At 53.0% G+C, this 16,412-nt stretch overlaps 1 protein-coding gene across 3 annotated transcripts in view; it reads right to left on the reverse strand.

The window, feature by feature from the left end:
* Positions 1-1,879: 1,879 nt before the first annotated feature.
* MYOM3 (myomesin 3) overlaps positions 1,880-16,412 on the reverse strand; it is a 45,998-nt gene continuing 31,465 nt past the window's right edge. For all 3 annotated transcript variants that reach the window (XM_059136852.1, XM_059136853.1, XM_059136854.1), the window contains 16 exons: positions 15,702-15,858; positions 14,914-15,023; positions 13,172-13,216; positions 12,583-12,719; positions 10,710-10,854; positions 10,508-10,567; positions 10,059-10,126; positions 8,916-9,026; positions 7,118-7,205; positions 6,565-6,603; positions 6,222-6,330; positions 4,928-5,091; positions 4,669-4,705; positions 4,466-4,488; positions 3,669-3,724; positions 1,880-2,667 (listed from right to left, as the gene is read on the reverse strand). In XM_059136852.1, the coding sequence (XP_058992835.1) occupies positions 2,377-2,667; positions 3,669-3,724; positions 4,466-4,488; positions 4,669-4,705; positions 4,928-5,091; positions 6,222-6,330; positions 6,565-6,603; positions 7,118-7,205; positions 8,916-9,026; positions 10,059-10,126; positions 10,508-10,567; positions 10,710-10,854; positions 12,583-12,719; positions 13,172-13,216; positions 14,914-15,023; positions 15,702-15,858 (1,640 nt within the window). In that variant the 3' untranslated portion in view covers positions 1,880-2,376. The remainder of the gene's footprint in view (positions 2,668-3,668; positions 3,725-4,465; positions 4,489-4,668; positions 4,706-4,927; positions 5,092-6,221; positions 6,331-6,564; positions 6,604-7,117; positions 7,206-8,915; positions 9,027-10,058; positions 10,127-10,507; positions 10,568-10,709; positions 10,855-12,582; positions 12,720-13,171; positions 13,217-14,913; positions 15,024-15,701; positions 15,859-16,412) is intronic.

A 16,412-nucleotide genomic window follows, 5' to 3' on the forward strand; every position in this document is an offset into this window, starting at 1 on the left:
AGGAGCGAGTGGGAATTGCAGCTAAGGAGGAAGCACTGGGGTCCAGCAAGCAGGTGCTGAGAATAGCCTAGGCCGGGGGATGGGGGGGCAGGAGGACATTGGGGGCAGGAGGCTGGGAAGGGGAGAAGAAGGGAAAGGTGAAGTCCAGTGGTTTGGACATTGCTTGGGGGTGGCATGGTAGAGCAAAACATCCTCTGAACCAGGACCCAGGGATTCTTGTTCTTATCTTGACTCTGCCACTTACCATTTGGGCACTCAACAACTCAGTGATGCTGTTGCATTTGATCAGAGGAGAATGCTGCCTAGCCTTTGAAGTGTTGTATGCACGTGACCATCATGACCTCTGCCTACCTGCTCCCTGGGTGGAGACGATCTCGTGGAGGAGATGCGAAAGTGCTTTGTGTTACGATGAAGTACATACATGAGCACATGAGCCTCATGGGAATTAGCAGGAAGAGCACGGTTACTGTGCTTCCTGATTTCTTGGAAATGTGTGCCATTCTGCAGTGACTCATGAAAGAAGCCACATCTTCTCTGAGATGCCAAGTACAAGAGTGGGGCAGGGGCTTGGATACAGCCTTCTTTTTCACCAGTTAGGAGATGAGCAAAGCAAAAGAGAGTGAGGTTCGGGGAGGTAATAAAACTCTTAGGTCAGCTAGAAGGGCCTTCAGAAATCATCTTTCAGCCTTCTTGTTTTATAGATGGGAGTGAGCCGCAGAGAAAGGAAAAGAATTGCCTAAGAGCACACAGCGAGGTGTGGCTTCAACCCTAGGCATGTGTGTTTTCCAGATCTGCACCATTCCCATGCTTGTTCCCAGCCAGGGACAGTCATGTTCCCCCAACACCCTTTGCTGAACAGCAGGTCTGGCTCCCCCAGGCAGCCTGGAATGGGAGCCGCGGGGCATGTAAGTTAACCTGCCATGCTGCCCTCATGTGTAGTGGGCACATGGAGGAGGCATTCATTTCATCCTCGAGGTTAGAAGCCATTTTAGAAATCAGAGGCGGGGGTTATCTCCTGGTGGTGGGAGTATTGATGATTTTTATTTTATCCTTTATAATGTTCAGGATTTTCCAAAATATTACAACAAACATTTATAATTTTATAAACCCCACTCCCTCCAAATCTTATTATTTTTTAAAAAGATTTTATTTATTTATTTGATAGAGATAACAAGTAGGCAGAGGCAGGCAGAGAGAAGGAGGGGGAAGCAGGCTCCCACCGAGCAGAGAGCCCGATGTGGGGCTTGATCCCAGGACCCTGGGATCATGACCTGAGCCAAAGGCAGAGGCTTAACCCACTGAACCACCCAGGCGCCCCCTCCCTCCAAATCTTATTTTGAAAAAGAAGGAAGTGGGACGGCTGCGACATGCCCCAGGTCTGGATTGAGGTCCGCTGGGCAAGGCCAACCATATCTGTCACACCAGTATCTGCTCCCCGAGCTGGGAGACGTCCTGAGGTCGTCTACCTCTCCAGCCTGGCACACAAGGCCAGCCAGGTGGCATCTCCCCACCTCCCGAAATGTCCTCCTCCCAACACCACTGCCAAACTGAACTCGTTCATCAGGGTCCAACACAGTTCTGCTAGGTCCGTGACGGTGTTTTAAAGCCCTCCCTCCCCCACTGGGACGAGCATCTTTCTCCCTCCTCTGACCACTAGTGGCACTTTCTTTGGATCCATTTTGTCGTCCTTATCTGCCTTGTCCTGGAGTCTTTTGTACCCAGGTCTGTCTCTCCTGCTGGGCTGAAGCCTCGAGGGTTGGGCCTGCATATCATCTTTCTTTCTGCTTCCACGGATCTCCCCAGCCTGACACTGGGGCTCAGATCAATGTTTGCTGAACTGCAGCGAATTGAAAATACAGACTCCTAAAGGAGGATATGGCCACCCAGTGGTTTACAGCAGGGCTCCTCACCCTCAGTGCCCCTGCCCTTTGGGGTCCGATAATCCTATGTGGTGGGGAGCTATGGTTTAGTAGCGTCCTTGGCCTCTACCTACCCAATGCTAGCAGACACCCCCGGTTGTGACAAGGACATGGCTAAATGTCCCCCCGGAAGACAAAGCGCCTCCTGTTGAGCACCCCTGGATATGGTTGATACAGGGTGTTTCAGAAACAACCCCTTGGGGTAGGAATTCCCAGTTAGCAGATGAGAAAGGCCAAGGCTCATGTAAAGTTTGGATGGAGAGTCTTGCCCATCCCACAACCCCGAGACCCCCCAGAACCCCGGTAATGTCTTTAATTCTGCGCTTTGGCATGCCCACTCCACTCTCACCTCTCCCACCCCCCTGTCCTGGGTTCCACCCTGTCCCCTTCCCCACTGCCAGCCCCGTGGCCTGTGCCAGGCTGTGACCTACTGGTTGACCCCGCTGGTCCATGCAGACTAGACCACAGGTGGAACCTCAGCCTGCACTCTCTTCTCCAGCACCTTGGCCTCCTCCCCGTGCTTGAACACGCTGATGGTGACCTGCCCCGTCTCAGAACCATACTTATTCTTGACGAAGACACCGTAGCGCCCACTGTCCTCACTGCTGACCCTTTCGATGGTGATGGTGACCTCCGAACCCCTCACTTCCATGCGGTAGCGGTCAAGGAAGGTGACAGGCTGGTCATTCTTCAGCCAAGAGATTTCAGGGGTGGGGTCTCCCGAGATGACACAGGTCAGGCACAGGGTCTGTTAGAAAGGACAGGAAGGGAATGCTCCATCTCACCTCCTTATAATCATACTTGGCATTCACCTTCACTCCCCCAGACAGCTCCCAGTACAGGTTGTTCCTGGTGATAAATTTATTATGTGAGTTCTATTATAGCCCATAAAAGGATAACATTAAAGGGAGAGACGTTTTATTTTAATCCCACATCCTCCATCCTCAAGATTTCTACAGGAATGCTTACTAGTTAGAATTTCCATCATTACCCTAGCAATCATCTGTCCCACACGGGCCTGAATTTTGCTTTATTGCTTTTTGTCGCATATATGCCGTTATGATTTTACCATGCAAATAAGACTATATTGCTTTAGTAAGAAGATTTATGAACGGGGTTTGAAAATTCTCAAACAAGCTCGAACACAGAGCACTACAGTGTAAGGGTCAAACACGCTCTGGAGCTGGGCACTGGCAGACTGACTCTCAGCTCTGTCCCTTCAAGCTGTGTGACCCTAGGAAAGTCTCTTGACCTCTCTGGGTCTCAGTTTGTTCCCCTATAAAGAGTGACTAATGGTAGTACTAATATTGTATTTCCTGTGGCCACCTTGATGATTAAACAGACTACAGTATGTACACACACAGGGAGCAGTGTCTGGTACAAAGTAAGCACCACAGAGACATGATCGATCATTTTCTAGAACACAAGGCTTGCATACTTTCAGGTCAAGAGGGGCTTTTAGGAATCATGTAGTAGAACTCCTATGGGAATGGAAAAGGAAGTTCATAGACAGAAGTCTGTGATGCCCAGGGCCACCTGGAGAGGTGGGGCGAACACCCCCACAGGCCTGACACTAGGCTCAGTGTTTCCTCGTGACCAACAAGGTATGGTCACTCGGCCGGACTCCGGAGAGCCGGCTCTTTCCGCCCTTGAATCCATGGTGCTACTTTGTGCCATGATCTCTGATGGGTACAGAACAGTGGGAGCACAGGGTGGGCCGGCCGGCCACGGGCTAGGGTCGCTCAGTACCTTGTCTTCCATGATGGTGGCTACATCTGGCAGGCCCCTCACCACTTTGGCACGATCTGGAAGGGAAATGAGAGACTCCAGTGATGAATGGTTTCCTGCCAGCTGCTTCCCAGAATCAGGTTCCACAGAGCTAGGGTTTATTTTTAAGCCACGTTTTCTTTTCTCCCTTTTCATCATTTTGGGTGGAAATCTTTAAATTTGCATTACGTATTTCCTTGCCTTTCCCAACAGAAGACGGGGGACATACTGCGCTTGCGGTATGGACTTGAAGTGATCCTGGTAATGAATGGTACCTGGAGGGGACAGGGAGGTGCCCCTGCCCTCAAGAGTGGGGAAGGAGGAACTGGCTGGGGACACGTGATGAAGCTCAAGTAGGTGGATTTGGCGGGGGCGTTCCTGTTGCTCGGTGGCCAAGCCACGTCCCTCTGGGGTTGGGCCTGTGTCCCAGACCAGGTGAGGCCTCAGTGTCCGCACCGGTCAGAACCAGCTTCAGCTCCGAGGCTGTCCCTTCCTCAGGCCTCATCCAGAGAGCCCGCCCAGCCTCATTTCTGTCTGTGCGGGCCTTTCAGGCCCCTGCTGCTGCCCTTGACCTTGTCCATGAGCCTGCTTGGTCCACACCCACCATCTCCCTGATCCTTGGACCCTTATCCATCCATCATCTGCTGTTGGGCTGCTGCTGCCCATGGCTGCACAGACCCCATGGGGGACCGGGACTTTAGACGCCTGCCGGGAGGTAAACTCATGGGAAGGTGCCCCAAACCCAGACACGGAAACACCAGAAATATGAGAGGACTTACTCTTCTCAATGATGGCCAAGGCTCTGAAAAACAGAAATGGGTAAAAGGTTTGAGTTCCATTTGTGAAAGATCAGGCCCGCCCCGGGCAGGGGTGAGGGGGTGACGAGGGAAAGGTGGAGCTGGCCCAGGCTCCCAGGAGGGGGTCCTGTACCCACCTCATGCCATACCCTCAGGGGCCTATGATTCACCCAAAGGGTACTTACTTCAGTCTCTGGTGCTCAGCCAATGCATCATCAAAAGCTGCCAGAAGGAAAGAGGGGGAGGGGAGGGGAGCGTCAACCCCTCAGCCCCTGTGACCTACAGGAACAGGGCTTCGTGCTGACTGTTCCTCCGCTGCCCTCCCCGTCCTGTGTTCTCTCAGGGCAGTGCCCGGACTGGATGGAGAGACAGGAGTCCCCTTCCCTGCAAAGACTAGGATTCTCTAAATGGGTTTCTCTGCAGACAGACAGGTGGCTGGCTCACCTTGTCCCGAGAGATCCGCTGAGAGTTGCCGGGTATCCTTCCCTGCGGCTATCTCCAGGGTGTATTTGCCTTTGTCTGAGTCTTTCGGGTCCAGGATGTGGAGCCAGATCTCATCCAGGGTGGTTCCAGCCCTTATCCGGTCACCGCTCTCCAGGCGCTTTTCTCTGAGTATGAGGACAAAGAAATGTGTGACTTGGCTCAGCTCATCATGCTGGCTGGCTGTGGGGCTATAGGCACTCCCTGCCCCAAACCCCTCTCCTGGGGTTTTGTTTCCAGATCTGTGAGCTGGTCAACCATCCATCCATCCTTCCATCATTCATTCGTTGGCTCATTCATTTGTTTGTTCAGCAAATCTGTGGCACATCAGGTAAGTTCCCGTGCTGAGTCTACCTGTGACACGTCCTTCAGGCTCCCGGGTCAGTGCCTACCACCTCCCCCACCCTTGGGGGTCACTTCCCCATCTCTTCCTTCTCATCAGCTTAAACCCTTCCAGCATTTCTTTGAATAATTATCCTTCCCCAGTCCTTAAAAACCATAGAAACTCCCTTCTGTCTTTACTGAAACATCATTCCTAGAGACACTTGGTCCACGTCTTCAGTGTTGGGTCACAGAGGTGACGCCTCTGGTCGCCTCTGGTCTTGGTCACTAGGCTCAGTAACTCTAGTTGGGAAAGGAGCCCTTGGCTTTGGCTCTCACTCATTTGACAAACTTGACCAAGTCAGTCTAGCCTTCTCCATAGGGCAGGTGCGGTGATGTCTGCTCTGCGAGGCTGAGGCATGCAAATGACAAGCAGCCCTGGGAAAAGATGCTCTCAAGCTGTCTGTGCTCACTTAGCTCCTGGCTGAGTCTCTATGGATTACTTATCCATCCTGCCTTCAAGCCCTGACACTCAGTCAGTCGTCAGCCCCACAGGTCCCTCTGCCTGCACCTCTCCCCTCAGCCTGGCTGCCTGAGTTGCCTGGGGCTGCAAAGACCCATAGGAGCACCGTGACTCCCCTGACCATCTGGTCTTCCTTTCCTCCCCCAGTTCCCAGATGCTGCTTTTAGACAATCATCCTTCTGTGGTCACGGATGTTCAGGAAAAATGGTTTTACCACCAGGGTTCTGACCTTTGCTGGGGAACCTCCCTTCTCTACCTTTAATTGCTGTTCCCTATCCCCGACTCCCTCTGCGGACAGCATGACTGGTGGGAGACCCTGTGTCTGCCAACCCCTTGGGACTGGGCTCGGGGGCAGATGCCCCCTGTCCTTCCCCACCCTCTACCCCCCTGGCCTGCAGGGAAAGGTCAACTTACTTGTGGAACCAGGTGGTTTTCATATACTCGATGTCAAAGTACTTGACCTTACTGAAGATCCGGATCCCCTCCTCGGTCCCTTGGATCTTCAGTGGGGTCGCAGAGAGGGCTGGGGAGGCAAAGGGAAAGGCCAAGGTCCTTTGGGCAGAGCATGCTGGGGCCAGCCAGCTCAGCCCTGCTCTGGGGGTGTGGTGGTGGGGGGGAATGTGGCATTGCGAGGAGGCAGGGATTCTTTGAGGTTGGAAACGAAACCCAGGCCCGGTAGCCCAGGCTGGCTGGAGGGGCCCTGGAAGCTGTCTGCCTCAGGACAGGGCTAGCGAAGCAGGGAGTGGGGCTTGCTTACCACCAATCCTGCCCAGCTCAGTGAAGATGGCATCCAGGGCTGGAGGAAGATGGAGAGAATGGTCAGCTGATGTAGGGACCTCCCAGGGATGTGCCTGGGGTGGGTATGTCCCTGGGAAAAGCTGGTGGAACCATGAAGAGCTCAGCACACAGGGGGCACAGCAGGATGACTCCCATGGCTTGGGGGTGGAGGGGGTCTGGGGCACTCACTGATTGATGGGGCAGGGGGCACCATGGAGGGAGGACAAATGGGCCAGGCTGACCATTTTCTTGAGGCTGGGCCAACCAGCCTGATGAGGAGAGTCTGGGGCCCAGTGTGGGGCGGGGGAGTGAACTCTGGCTTTGGCTCACTGTGGTATACTACAGAGAACGAGGGCGTCGGTGTAGCAGACCAGGCCCCTGCCACTGACCAGCTGTGTAGACTTGGGCAGGTCACTTAGGCTCTCTGTTCCCTCCAAGTGATATGGGGATCCCATAAATTTGACCCCACATCTTCTGAGTCCGTGTGATTCCCTGGGTCCCCGTGGCCCATGTCTAACCTCGCCAACTCCTACCTTCCCCTGTGAGGTCCAGAATCGTGTCATCCTCCCCTCGGTCATCAGAAACCGTTGCTCTATAAATTCCCTTGTCCTCTTTGGACAGCTGGAAAGAAAGATGAGAGATTTCATGGTGTCAGCATGGGTTCTGGAAGGAGTACCAACCAGCCTGGACTCCGGGCCTGCTCCTAACTCTGTATGATCTCAGGCAAAATTGCCCCCTTTTCTCCTCTCTGGGCCTCAGTTTACCCATTTGGAATGCGTGATTGCTGAGGCTTCTTCTAGCTCCAGAGCTCTTTGAATCCAGGTTTGGGTCGTCTCTGGGCCTCGGGGGAACTGAGGGCAGAAGCAGACACCCCACATGTGGAGTCACAGGCCGCTGCGCCAACCGGAGCATATGATGAGCTCTCCTTGCAGTCATCTGAGCTGGACTCCTCCCTGGGGGTCCCTGGATGGAGGGACCCGGGGACCCCTCTGCCCTTGTCCAATAGGAAGTGTGTTATCTTTGGCCCAGGACAAGGGGCTTCTTTCTGGCCCATGCTTGCCATCCCCAAATGAAGTCTGAACTACCCCTCGGCCCAGCAAGAACTTGGGTTGGACTTTGAAGCCTCTCCTTCAGGCCTTGGGAAGTGCTCTGTTTCCCTGTCCCCTTCAGGGGGCCCTCCCACCTTGACCGTCTCTACATAGTATGTTTTGAGGCAGAATCCAAGGCAGAGATAGCTCTTAACCTGGGGACAGAAGGGCTGAGCCCCACTAGCCTTCTCTTATGTCTCCTCACCCTTTCCCCAGGGAAGGTTCCAAAGTCCCAGCAGAACCTGTGGGGAGAATGACTGGAGTGACTTCTGAGCCCGCTCTTTAGCCTTGTGTCTTGGTGTGTAAACCCCCGGGGCCTCCATTTACTCATCTGTAGAATGGGGGCATCATCCTTGCCTGGCTATGCACTGTAGTTGCTGTGCGGATCAAAGGAGGTAACCCTTGGAAAGCCAGAAAGTTCTGTGCCAGCTGGACAGACTGTGAGAACAAGCCTCAGTAGCTAGGAAGCACCTACTTGTTGATCATCTCTGTTCAAGGAGCATGCACTGTGGTGACAAAGGCCAAGTCCTGGCTGGGATTTGGGGGGAAAGACCCTGAAATCATTATTTCCTTCCTAGTCAGCAAACCTGTATGTGCTCCAGTCCTCCTGGACACCCTGTGAGGCCACAGAAACCAGCAGCGGGGCAGAAAAGCATGGAATGTTTGAGAAGAAGCCTTGTGCTTCTACTGTAACCAGGCCACCCTCCTCTGGAGGCCGGGAGGAGATCGTGGGCTGGAGAATGGGCCTCCAGCCCTGCTTTGCTCTGCCCAGCCCTGCCCCACAGAGAGAGCCTTCCTGTCCCGAATCCCAAACTGTTGACTGAGGTAGGACCAAACCTTTGAGAGACAGCATTCCTTCTGACCCAATTCATGTTCTAGATGAAAACCAAGGTCACAGAACGACAGTGACCAGCCCCAGGCCACATAGTGGCAGGCCCAGAAATGGAATCCAAATGAAAGGAAAAATCAGTATTACTGTTTCTGACTTTATTTGAAATTTTGCTATTTCCTCCACCATGGACTTTTTTTTTTTTTTTTTTGCATTAATTTTGATTAAAAAAAAAAATACTGCCTGAAATATTAACTTGATTACTGAGTTTTCAGTGTCCCCCCTTACATTTTGTGCTTCAGGTGAGCGCCCCACTTGCCTCCCCCTGGCTCTGCTCCTGACTCTGCCTGCTGCTCTGGGTGCTGCCAGGGGGGGTATGAGCCCTGAAGTGGGAGCTGTACTTTTTTTTTTTACCTCCTCGATGCACAGAGTTCCCACTCCAGTCTCTGGGTCGTACTGACCATCCGGTGTCTCTCTCTTCTGGAAGAACCACTGGAAGCGGGTTTCCTTCTTGGTGTTGGTCGCCTGAGGGGCAGTCCATGAAGAGGGCGATCCATGAAGAGAGACTCCCTCATGTTTTCTCACATTTTTAAGTAAAAATGCACCAGCTCTTTTTTTTCCTCCCACAAACCTGACTCTCTCCCACCTCCATACTCACTCTTAGCTGATTCCTTCCTAGATCTCAGCTAGCCCTTCCTCACACCGTATCTCCTCTGCTGGTTCCACATTCTGGATTTTCACTAATGGTGTTCCCTCTACCTTTTGCTCACTTCCCTACTCCATTTGTCCTTGTAAGTCCCGATGCATCTTAAGGAAGCAAGGAAGATGTCACCTCCTCCAAGAGGCCTTCCTTGAAGCACCCCAGAGTGCCTCAATCATGATTAACTGATTTCTTGCACGTGCCTGCATCACAGCAGGAGACATGCTGTTTTCTAAGGATCCTGCCTCAGACCCCTGGGCTCCGAGAGACCCAAGGAGACCCCACTTCTTCATCTTTGTATGTCCAGGGCCTTGGGGAGTGCTTGGGGATTCCCGGAGCACACTCTCCAGCCGTCTGTAGAGGCTGCAGAGTGCTGAGGAGCCCCAGCTTTGTGGCGTTAAAACCATGCTCTAGACTCTTCCCGCTTGGGTGTGGTCTTGAGCTCTTTCTCTACTTGTTTTCGGATCCATGCCCATCTCACAGACGACCGTGAGGCGGATGAATTTCGAGCACTGGGTCTGGGAAGGCTACTAATAAACGTCAGGGAATCCCCCTCAATCTATGGACCTTTCCCAGAGGCCCACGCCCCATAGCACCCCTTGCCCGAGCAGTCAGGAGATCTGGCTGGAGGCTGATCCAAACCACACTAATTCGGCTCCGTGGGCTCTTGCGGGGGTGGGGGGCGTAAATTTTGTTTCCCAGTTAAATGTAGTCTCCCTGGGGCTACTTCTCCTCCCGGTCAGCCAAGCACAGAAACTCTGGAAAGTGGGCAAGGACAGCCACCAGGACGAGCCATGCGCGCCCCGCCCTGGGCCAGGGGGCGGGGCTGGAGGCGGGGGCGGGGGGCGGGGATTTGCCTTGCAGGTCAGCAGCACTTGGCAGTCCTCGGTGACCTTCCACTGCAAGGGCTCCACGAAATGCGGACCTGGGAGTGCAGAACAAACATGCCCACCGTCAGGGCGCCACCTGGTGGCCAGGTGGGGGGGGGCAGCCAGCGGTGGGGTGGGGCAGCTAGTGATTACAGGCCCCTCAGACTCGGCCCCCACCATGGCAGGGACTGCGGCGACGCAAGGGGGGTGCGTAGGGCGCGACATTTACGGAGGTGTTACTCTCAGGGTTGGATCGACTCTCGGGGGTGTCGCTCTCTGTTTTGTTCTTGCACGGGGACAGAAGTGGATTGCATTGCAGTGGCTCCCTCTGGGACCCGGCGGAGCTGAGGGATGGATTAGCCGACCTGCCCCGCACCCAGCAGGTCCCCAGCACGGAACACTGGCCTCTTTTGAACTCCCCTACCAGCAATTCTTACCCTGTTTTCTCTTCCAGTCTCTTCTCTGAGCCTCTGCTTTCCTCAGAAGTTTGTCAAAATCTGTGAACACAGAGGAGCGAACTAGCCTGAGTGGGAGGCGCGCAGGTCCGGAGAGGGGCAGCGGGAGGGACAGAAGACCCCAGGCCAGAGAGCAGAGGGCTGAGGTCTGGCGTTTGGGGGTTGGGCAGTGGGCGTGGCTGACCGTCATCCACCAGCGCCAGGGTGATCTGGTTTTTGGCTTTTCCATCCTGGAGCTGGGCGGTGTACGACCCTTTGTCATCCTCCGACAGGTTCTGGATGATCACTTCCACCAGGCCCTTCTCTCGGACAAAATTGATTTTGCGGTTCTGGGGAGAATAAACCCGGAGAATCTTTTTTGCCCTTTTCCTGTCCCAGGGGATTTGTGCTGTGGGGCACAAATCAGAGTGTACTTGGACTTGGGGGGTGGTATATGCGGAGGGACAAGCCTTCTGAGGCCGGGGCAGGGTCCTGGGAACAACTGTGGGGCCTAGCAGGCACAGGAAAGAGTCTTGGGTGCTTGAGTTAATTGCAATAAATAATAAACCCCTGCCCCCCACAGTGCCACATTCTCTACTTCTTTCTACAAATCCCCCTAAACGAATGAAGGATAATGTGAAAAATGCCTGTGAACTTGCTCCCCAGAATTAACACTCACATTTTGTTGTGTTCTAACAGTTTTAAAAAATTTTATTTTCCACATTTAGGATTGTATTCCCTCTGGATTTATTTGTATGTAGGATTTGAGGGAGGCAGCTAGGTTTATTTTATTCTTCTGTAGGGACAACCAATAGTCCCAATGCTGTGCTTGGCAGACCTCAGACTTGGTCACACATCCTCTACCATGTGCCAAGGTCATGATTAATCTTTATGCAGAACTTTTGGATCAGTATTCTCATTTGCTTCTTCTGATTCTGGGACAACCCACAACCCACTATCATTGTACAGATACAGAAACTGAGGCACAAAGAGGTGAAGGGCACACAGCCCACAGGAGGTGAGTAGGAGTCCTGAGCTCCTTTTTCTCTTAAGAACCAGTGCCCCTCTCTGTAACGCATATCCTCTGATGGTAACTTTGCCACCCAGAGATGGAATGTGCAAGTAACCAGATGTCATGATTGACTCTCTCCTGAAATCGAAATCGCCATGCTTGTAAAAACATGATTGATTATGGGCAGTTCATGGCTCAATCTAATACAACCTACACACATGATTTCCACCCCCCCCCCCCCGAAAGCAATGTAATACCACAACTGTCAAATGAAGAAGAAATAAAAGCCAAATAAAATGTATTTCAATAGTAGCTGCTCAGACATAATCTCACTCATGTGCACTGCTTTATAATGAACTGGTTTGAATGTAAGGGAAATTAAGTAAAACAAGAAGGTCAAAGTGATTTGTACGAGAAGTAGAGGAAAATGAATGAAAAAGCATAAATAAAGTGGCTTATAGGGAAAAGTCTCTATTCGGTGTATATTAAAACTGTGCAGGAGCACCTGGGTGGCTCAGTCAGTTGAGCATCTACCTTCCACTCAGGTCATGATCTCAGGGTCCTGGAATCAAGCCCCGCCTCGGGCTCCTGCTCAGCGGGGAGTCGTCTTCTCTCTCTCCCTCTGCCCCTTCCCACAGATTGTGCTCTCTCTCTCTCTCTCAAGTAAATAAAAATAAAATCTTTAAAAAACCCGCAAACTAAAAGCAGAAGTTCTTTGTATTTATATTACCAGGTTAGGGTCTAGGCTTGGATAATTATGAGCATGAATGTAGGTTTTTAATCTTAAGAATGTCTGGTAGGACATTCAAAAGTTGTGTGTCGGGGGGCATGGAGATTCTTTATTTGTGGGAGAGTCCCTTGCATTGGCGGGCATCTAGCCTGGAGCCTCCCCCACCACCAAAAGCCAGGTGTCCCCACCCTCACGCCATCCCTAGGACCGCAAAAGCATGTGGCTGTTTCTGAAATGTCCACTAGGGGGCGGTGCTGGGCTGTGGCGAACCACCGCCCCTAGAGGCCACGTCCCGCGCAGCGGAACCTCCCACAAGCAGTCTGAAGCCCTAGTTACCGGCGAGCTGAAGATCTCCTTCTCATTGAAGATGAGATGCAGCTCAGCGGCCGGAGATAATTTTTCTACTTCCAGCCACAGCCGCACCTCTCCTTGTTCAAGGATGTCGACGTTCCAGCCCGAGATGAGCTTGATCGCTGGGAGGCAGAGGACACGGAGGGGGTGGGTGGGGGACCAGTCTCCCCTCCGCACTCCCCACCAGCCCCACCTGGAGCACACCCTGGGCATTTAAAGGGCAAAGTGCCTGAGGCATCTGAAGGCCATGCAGCTCACTCATGTTGCACTGATTTATAATGACTTGGTTTGAATTTAAGAGAAGTAAAGCAAGAAGATCAAAAGCTATTTTACACAAGAAGAACGGGGAAGTAGAGGTTTAAATAATCCAAAATCTACTAAGGGGCCAGTGATAATGATTATAAAGAGAGGAAACCCAGTCAGCGCCCTGCCGCCCACCCTTTTCCCTCTCAGGGGGGAGGGGAGGCCCCTAACCCTCCAACCCCATGACTCTCTCATCCTCTGCCCCTCAGCTAGGTTTTGGCTCTCGGCCCCATTCAGCTCTGCTCCGGAGACCCCAGTGGGCCCAGCTTACTTGGGTTTCTGATCTCATGGCTCAACTTCTTCAGCTTGCCCAACTCTGGGACAGGAAGAATCAAGGGGGAAAAAAAACAAACAAGACAAAAACACAGAGAATGAAATGCCTGGGCAGTGGGGTCCATGTGGGTCATCCCAAGAGACCCCCCCCCACCCCCGGCATCCCGGAGTCACTTGCTACACAGGGGGTGATGGTGAGCGCTGTGGGTCTTGGCCCTCAGGCACTGACCGGGATCGGGGATGTTGCTGTAGGACACCCTGAGATCAAGGGCCACCTCCTCCGAGAAGTGGGTGCCCACCAGGGCCAGGCACCACATTACCTCACTTGTCCTCACACAATGCTGTGGGGCAAGCGCTATTGTCTACCACCATCCCCACTCCAGGCTCACTGGTTCCTGAGCCCCAACGCTCACCCACTGTACTCTGCTGTCCCATCTTGGAGGGTCTGGCCCCCACCCTGAGCACTTCAGTCTACAAGCCTCTAGAGCAGCTTGGTGGCGTGCTGTCTCTTCGCTTACTGCCTCTGTGGGTTAGGTTTGTAGATTTGTCTCTTCTGCTAAGCTGAGCTCTGGACCTCCGGGAGTGTCTGCACATGGCACATAGTAGGTGCTCAATAAATATGTGTTGATGGGGGCTCAGCCATTAAGTGTCTGCCTTGGGCTCGAGTCATGATCCCACAGTACTGGGATTGAGCCCCAGTATCCGGCTCCTTGCTTGGCAGGAAGCCTCCTCCTCCCTCTCCCACTCACCCTGCTTGTGTTCCCTCTCTCACTGTGTCTCTCTCTCTCTCTGCCAAGTAAATAAATAAAATCTTTAAAAATATATGTGTTGATAGAAAAATTGGCAAGGGTAGAGCCCATACTTCATTTTCCCTTATAAACCCCAGAGTCCTTAGTATGAGTCTGGACTCGTGGCAAGTGAAAACAAAATAAAACAAAACCCAAAAGGTATCCTGTGTGTGGACGGCTTTGGTGTGCCTAGAACATTGTGTTTGAGTAACAAACATCTGCTTACAGATGAGCAAACTGATGTCCAGAGAGGTGACGTGACTTGCTCAGGATAAGAAAGCCAGAGAACGATGGAACTGGAATTGGACCCTGAGCCTATCTGGCTTCTGCTGCTTCACAGAGTCAGAGGGTCCCCTAAGCAATCAGCAGGGAAGGCCCTGGGCGGTCCCCCAGTGACTCTGGAGACAGCAGAGCATGAGTCTCATCAGTGCTCAGCATTGGTTTCGGTTCTGCTTAAATCATCAAACGTGGATGACCCTTGGGTTGCAGCATCTACTCTCTGGTTTGCCACAGTCCACACCGCTCCCCGTTGTCATCCTCGCTGCACAGACCAGCTACCATCTGCAATTTATCCTGATACTGCACTGTTGTACTTCTCGGGCTCCAAGAGAAGGGGAAAGGATCCTGGTACCCTTGCTTTTATCGGAAGTAGAAAAAGGAAGGAGAGACCTGAAGGACGTGAACTCCACCAAGCAGGGACTTTTGACTGTTGCCCCCCCACCCCCCGCCCCCGGTGTACTGCCCAGTGCCTAGGACAGTATCTGGCTTAGGGTAGTGCTCAATGAATCCTGGGTAACTGCCTGGCTGGCTGAACGGGTGGGTGAGGGCCTACTTCTCTGGAAATCATTGCTTTATTAATTTTTGTTGCTTCTCCCCGGGCTCTGGGGCCATTTGCATCTGGGACTCTCAATCAAAGCCTCTCTGGGGAGGGGTAGTAGAATGGAGGCATTACCTTCCTCTGTCAGTGTGTGGCTGGCCGAGATGTCTTCATCAGCATCGGTGACCATGACAGAGTAGGTGCCCAAGTCCTCAAGGCCAGGGTCTTTCAGGATGACCTTGGATCTGGCAGACAGAGGAGAGTAGAGCCTCAGTGAGGCACCTTGTGCACTGGAGGCCTGGGAGCCGGGGACCCTGCACCCCAGCCACAGATCCGGCCATGCTAGGCAGCAGGGATGGTTGCCTCCTTGCATCCCCATGGGGAGCCCTACCTAGGGCAGCTCTGGCTTGGCTCCTTCAGTGGCCCTGTGGACCAGGCTCTCTTCTTACTGGCTGCACTGCCCAGTCTCTCCCCCTAAACCCCCAGGACTCCAGTCATTGTCTGGACAGGGCTGAAGCCAGAGCTGCTGAGGTTGGGGGAGTGAGACATGGGGCAGCTGACCTCTGGTCCCAGGCCCCTTCTTCTACAGATGAGAGTGCTGGGCCTAGACAACTTTCAGGAGCAAGTCACCATTTGCAAGTGCCCAGGCTAGAAACCAAGGGCTTTGAGTTTCCCTAGAAACACAGGTGCAAAGGCACACAGCATTCCTTGCAGAAGGAGAATCGCTAGTGAATGTTGTTCTTTCTGCCTTTAAATTCACTGTCCCCTCCTTGTTCCCTCAGGTGGTACGTGGCATCCTTGGTGAGGGACTGGGCAGCCCCTGGCAGGTGCGTTATCTGTGAGTCCTGCCAGGTGGTCTCACCCATGAGCTTCTGCAGACTCACCTGCGGACCAGTTAGACCACCCTCTCTCCCCTCACTTACTTGTTAGCCTTCTCCTCGATCTTGACCCTCTGGGGGTCTGGTGGGCCCTTGTAGTCCTTGGACCACTGAAACTCTGCTGAGTCAGGGGCCTCGGGAGCTTCAAAAGCCAAGTAGATAAGGCCTTCTTCATCCACACCAACCTTGATCTCTGGGGCATCTGAGGGCAGGATTCAAGGGTGGGGGCCAGGAGATATTTAGAAGTGACAAACCAGGTCATACACCTTCCATGGCTGCCCATGGCGCTTGAATAAAATACTAATGCCTGTCCCCTTGCCATGGTCTCCAAGGCCTTGTGATCCTCCTCAGGGATGCCCTCCCTGATTGCTCTGGCTAAAGTAAGCCACACCCCGCCACACCACCCTGTTCATTTCCTTTTTAGCACTTACTAGCCTCTTAGATCATCACTTTCACGTCATTATTTCTCTGCTTCCTGTCCATCCTGCCTCTCCCCCAAGCTTGAGCAGGCCCCTTGCTTTCTCGTCACTGCTGTGTCCCCAATACAATGTGGATGTCCCCCAAGATTGGTTGAATGAGTGAATAAGTAAAAGAATGGAAAGAGAATGTGCTTTATAGTTTGCAGAGTTGAGTGATTCTGTCATGGACCAGCTGTGTGACTAGATCACTCAAATTCAGAGCTACAAAAAAATCAGTTCTAAGGTCAGGGCGATGATCCCTCACGCAGGGGCTTGTGGGGAGGGCCAGGGCCGTGTG

The sequence above is a fragment of the Mustela lutreola genome, chromosome 10, assembly GCF_030435805.1.
Source record: "Mustela lutreola isolate mMusLut2 chromosome 10, mMusLut2.pri, whole genome shotgun sequence".
In the NCBI taxonomy this organism is placed as follows: domain Eukaryota; kingdom Metazoa; phylum Chordata; class Mammalia; order Carnivora; family Mustelidae; genus Mustela; species Mustela lutreola.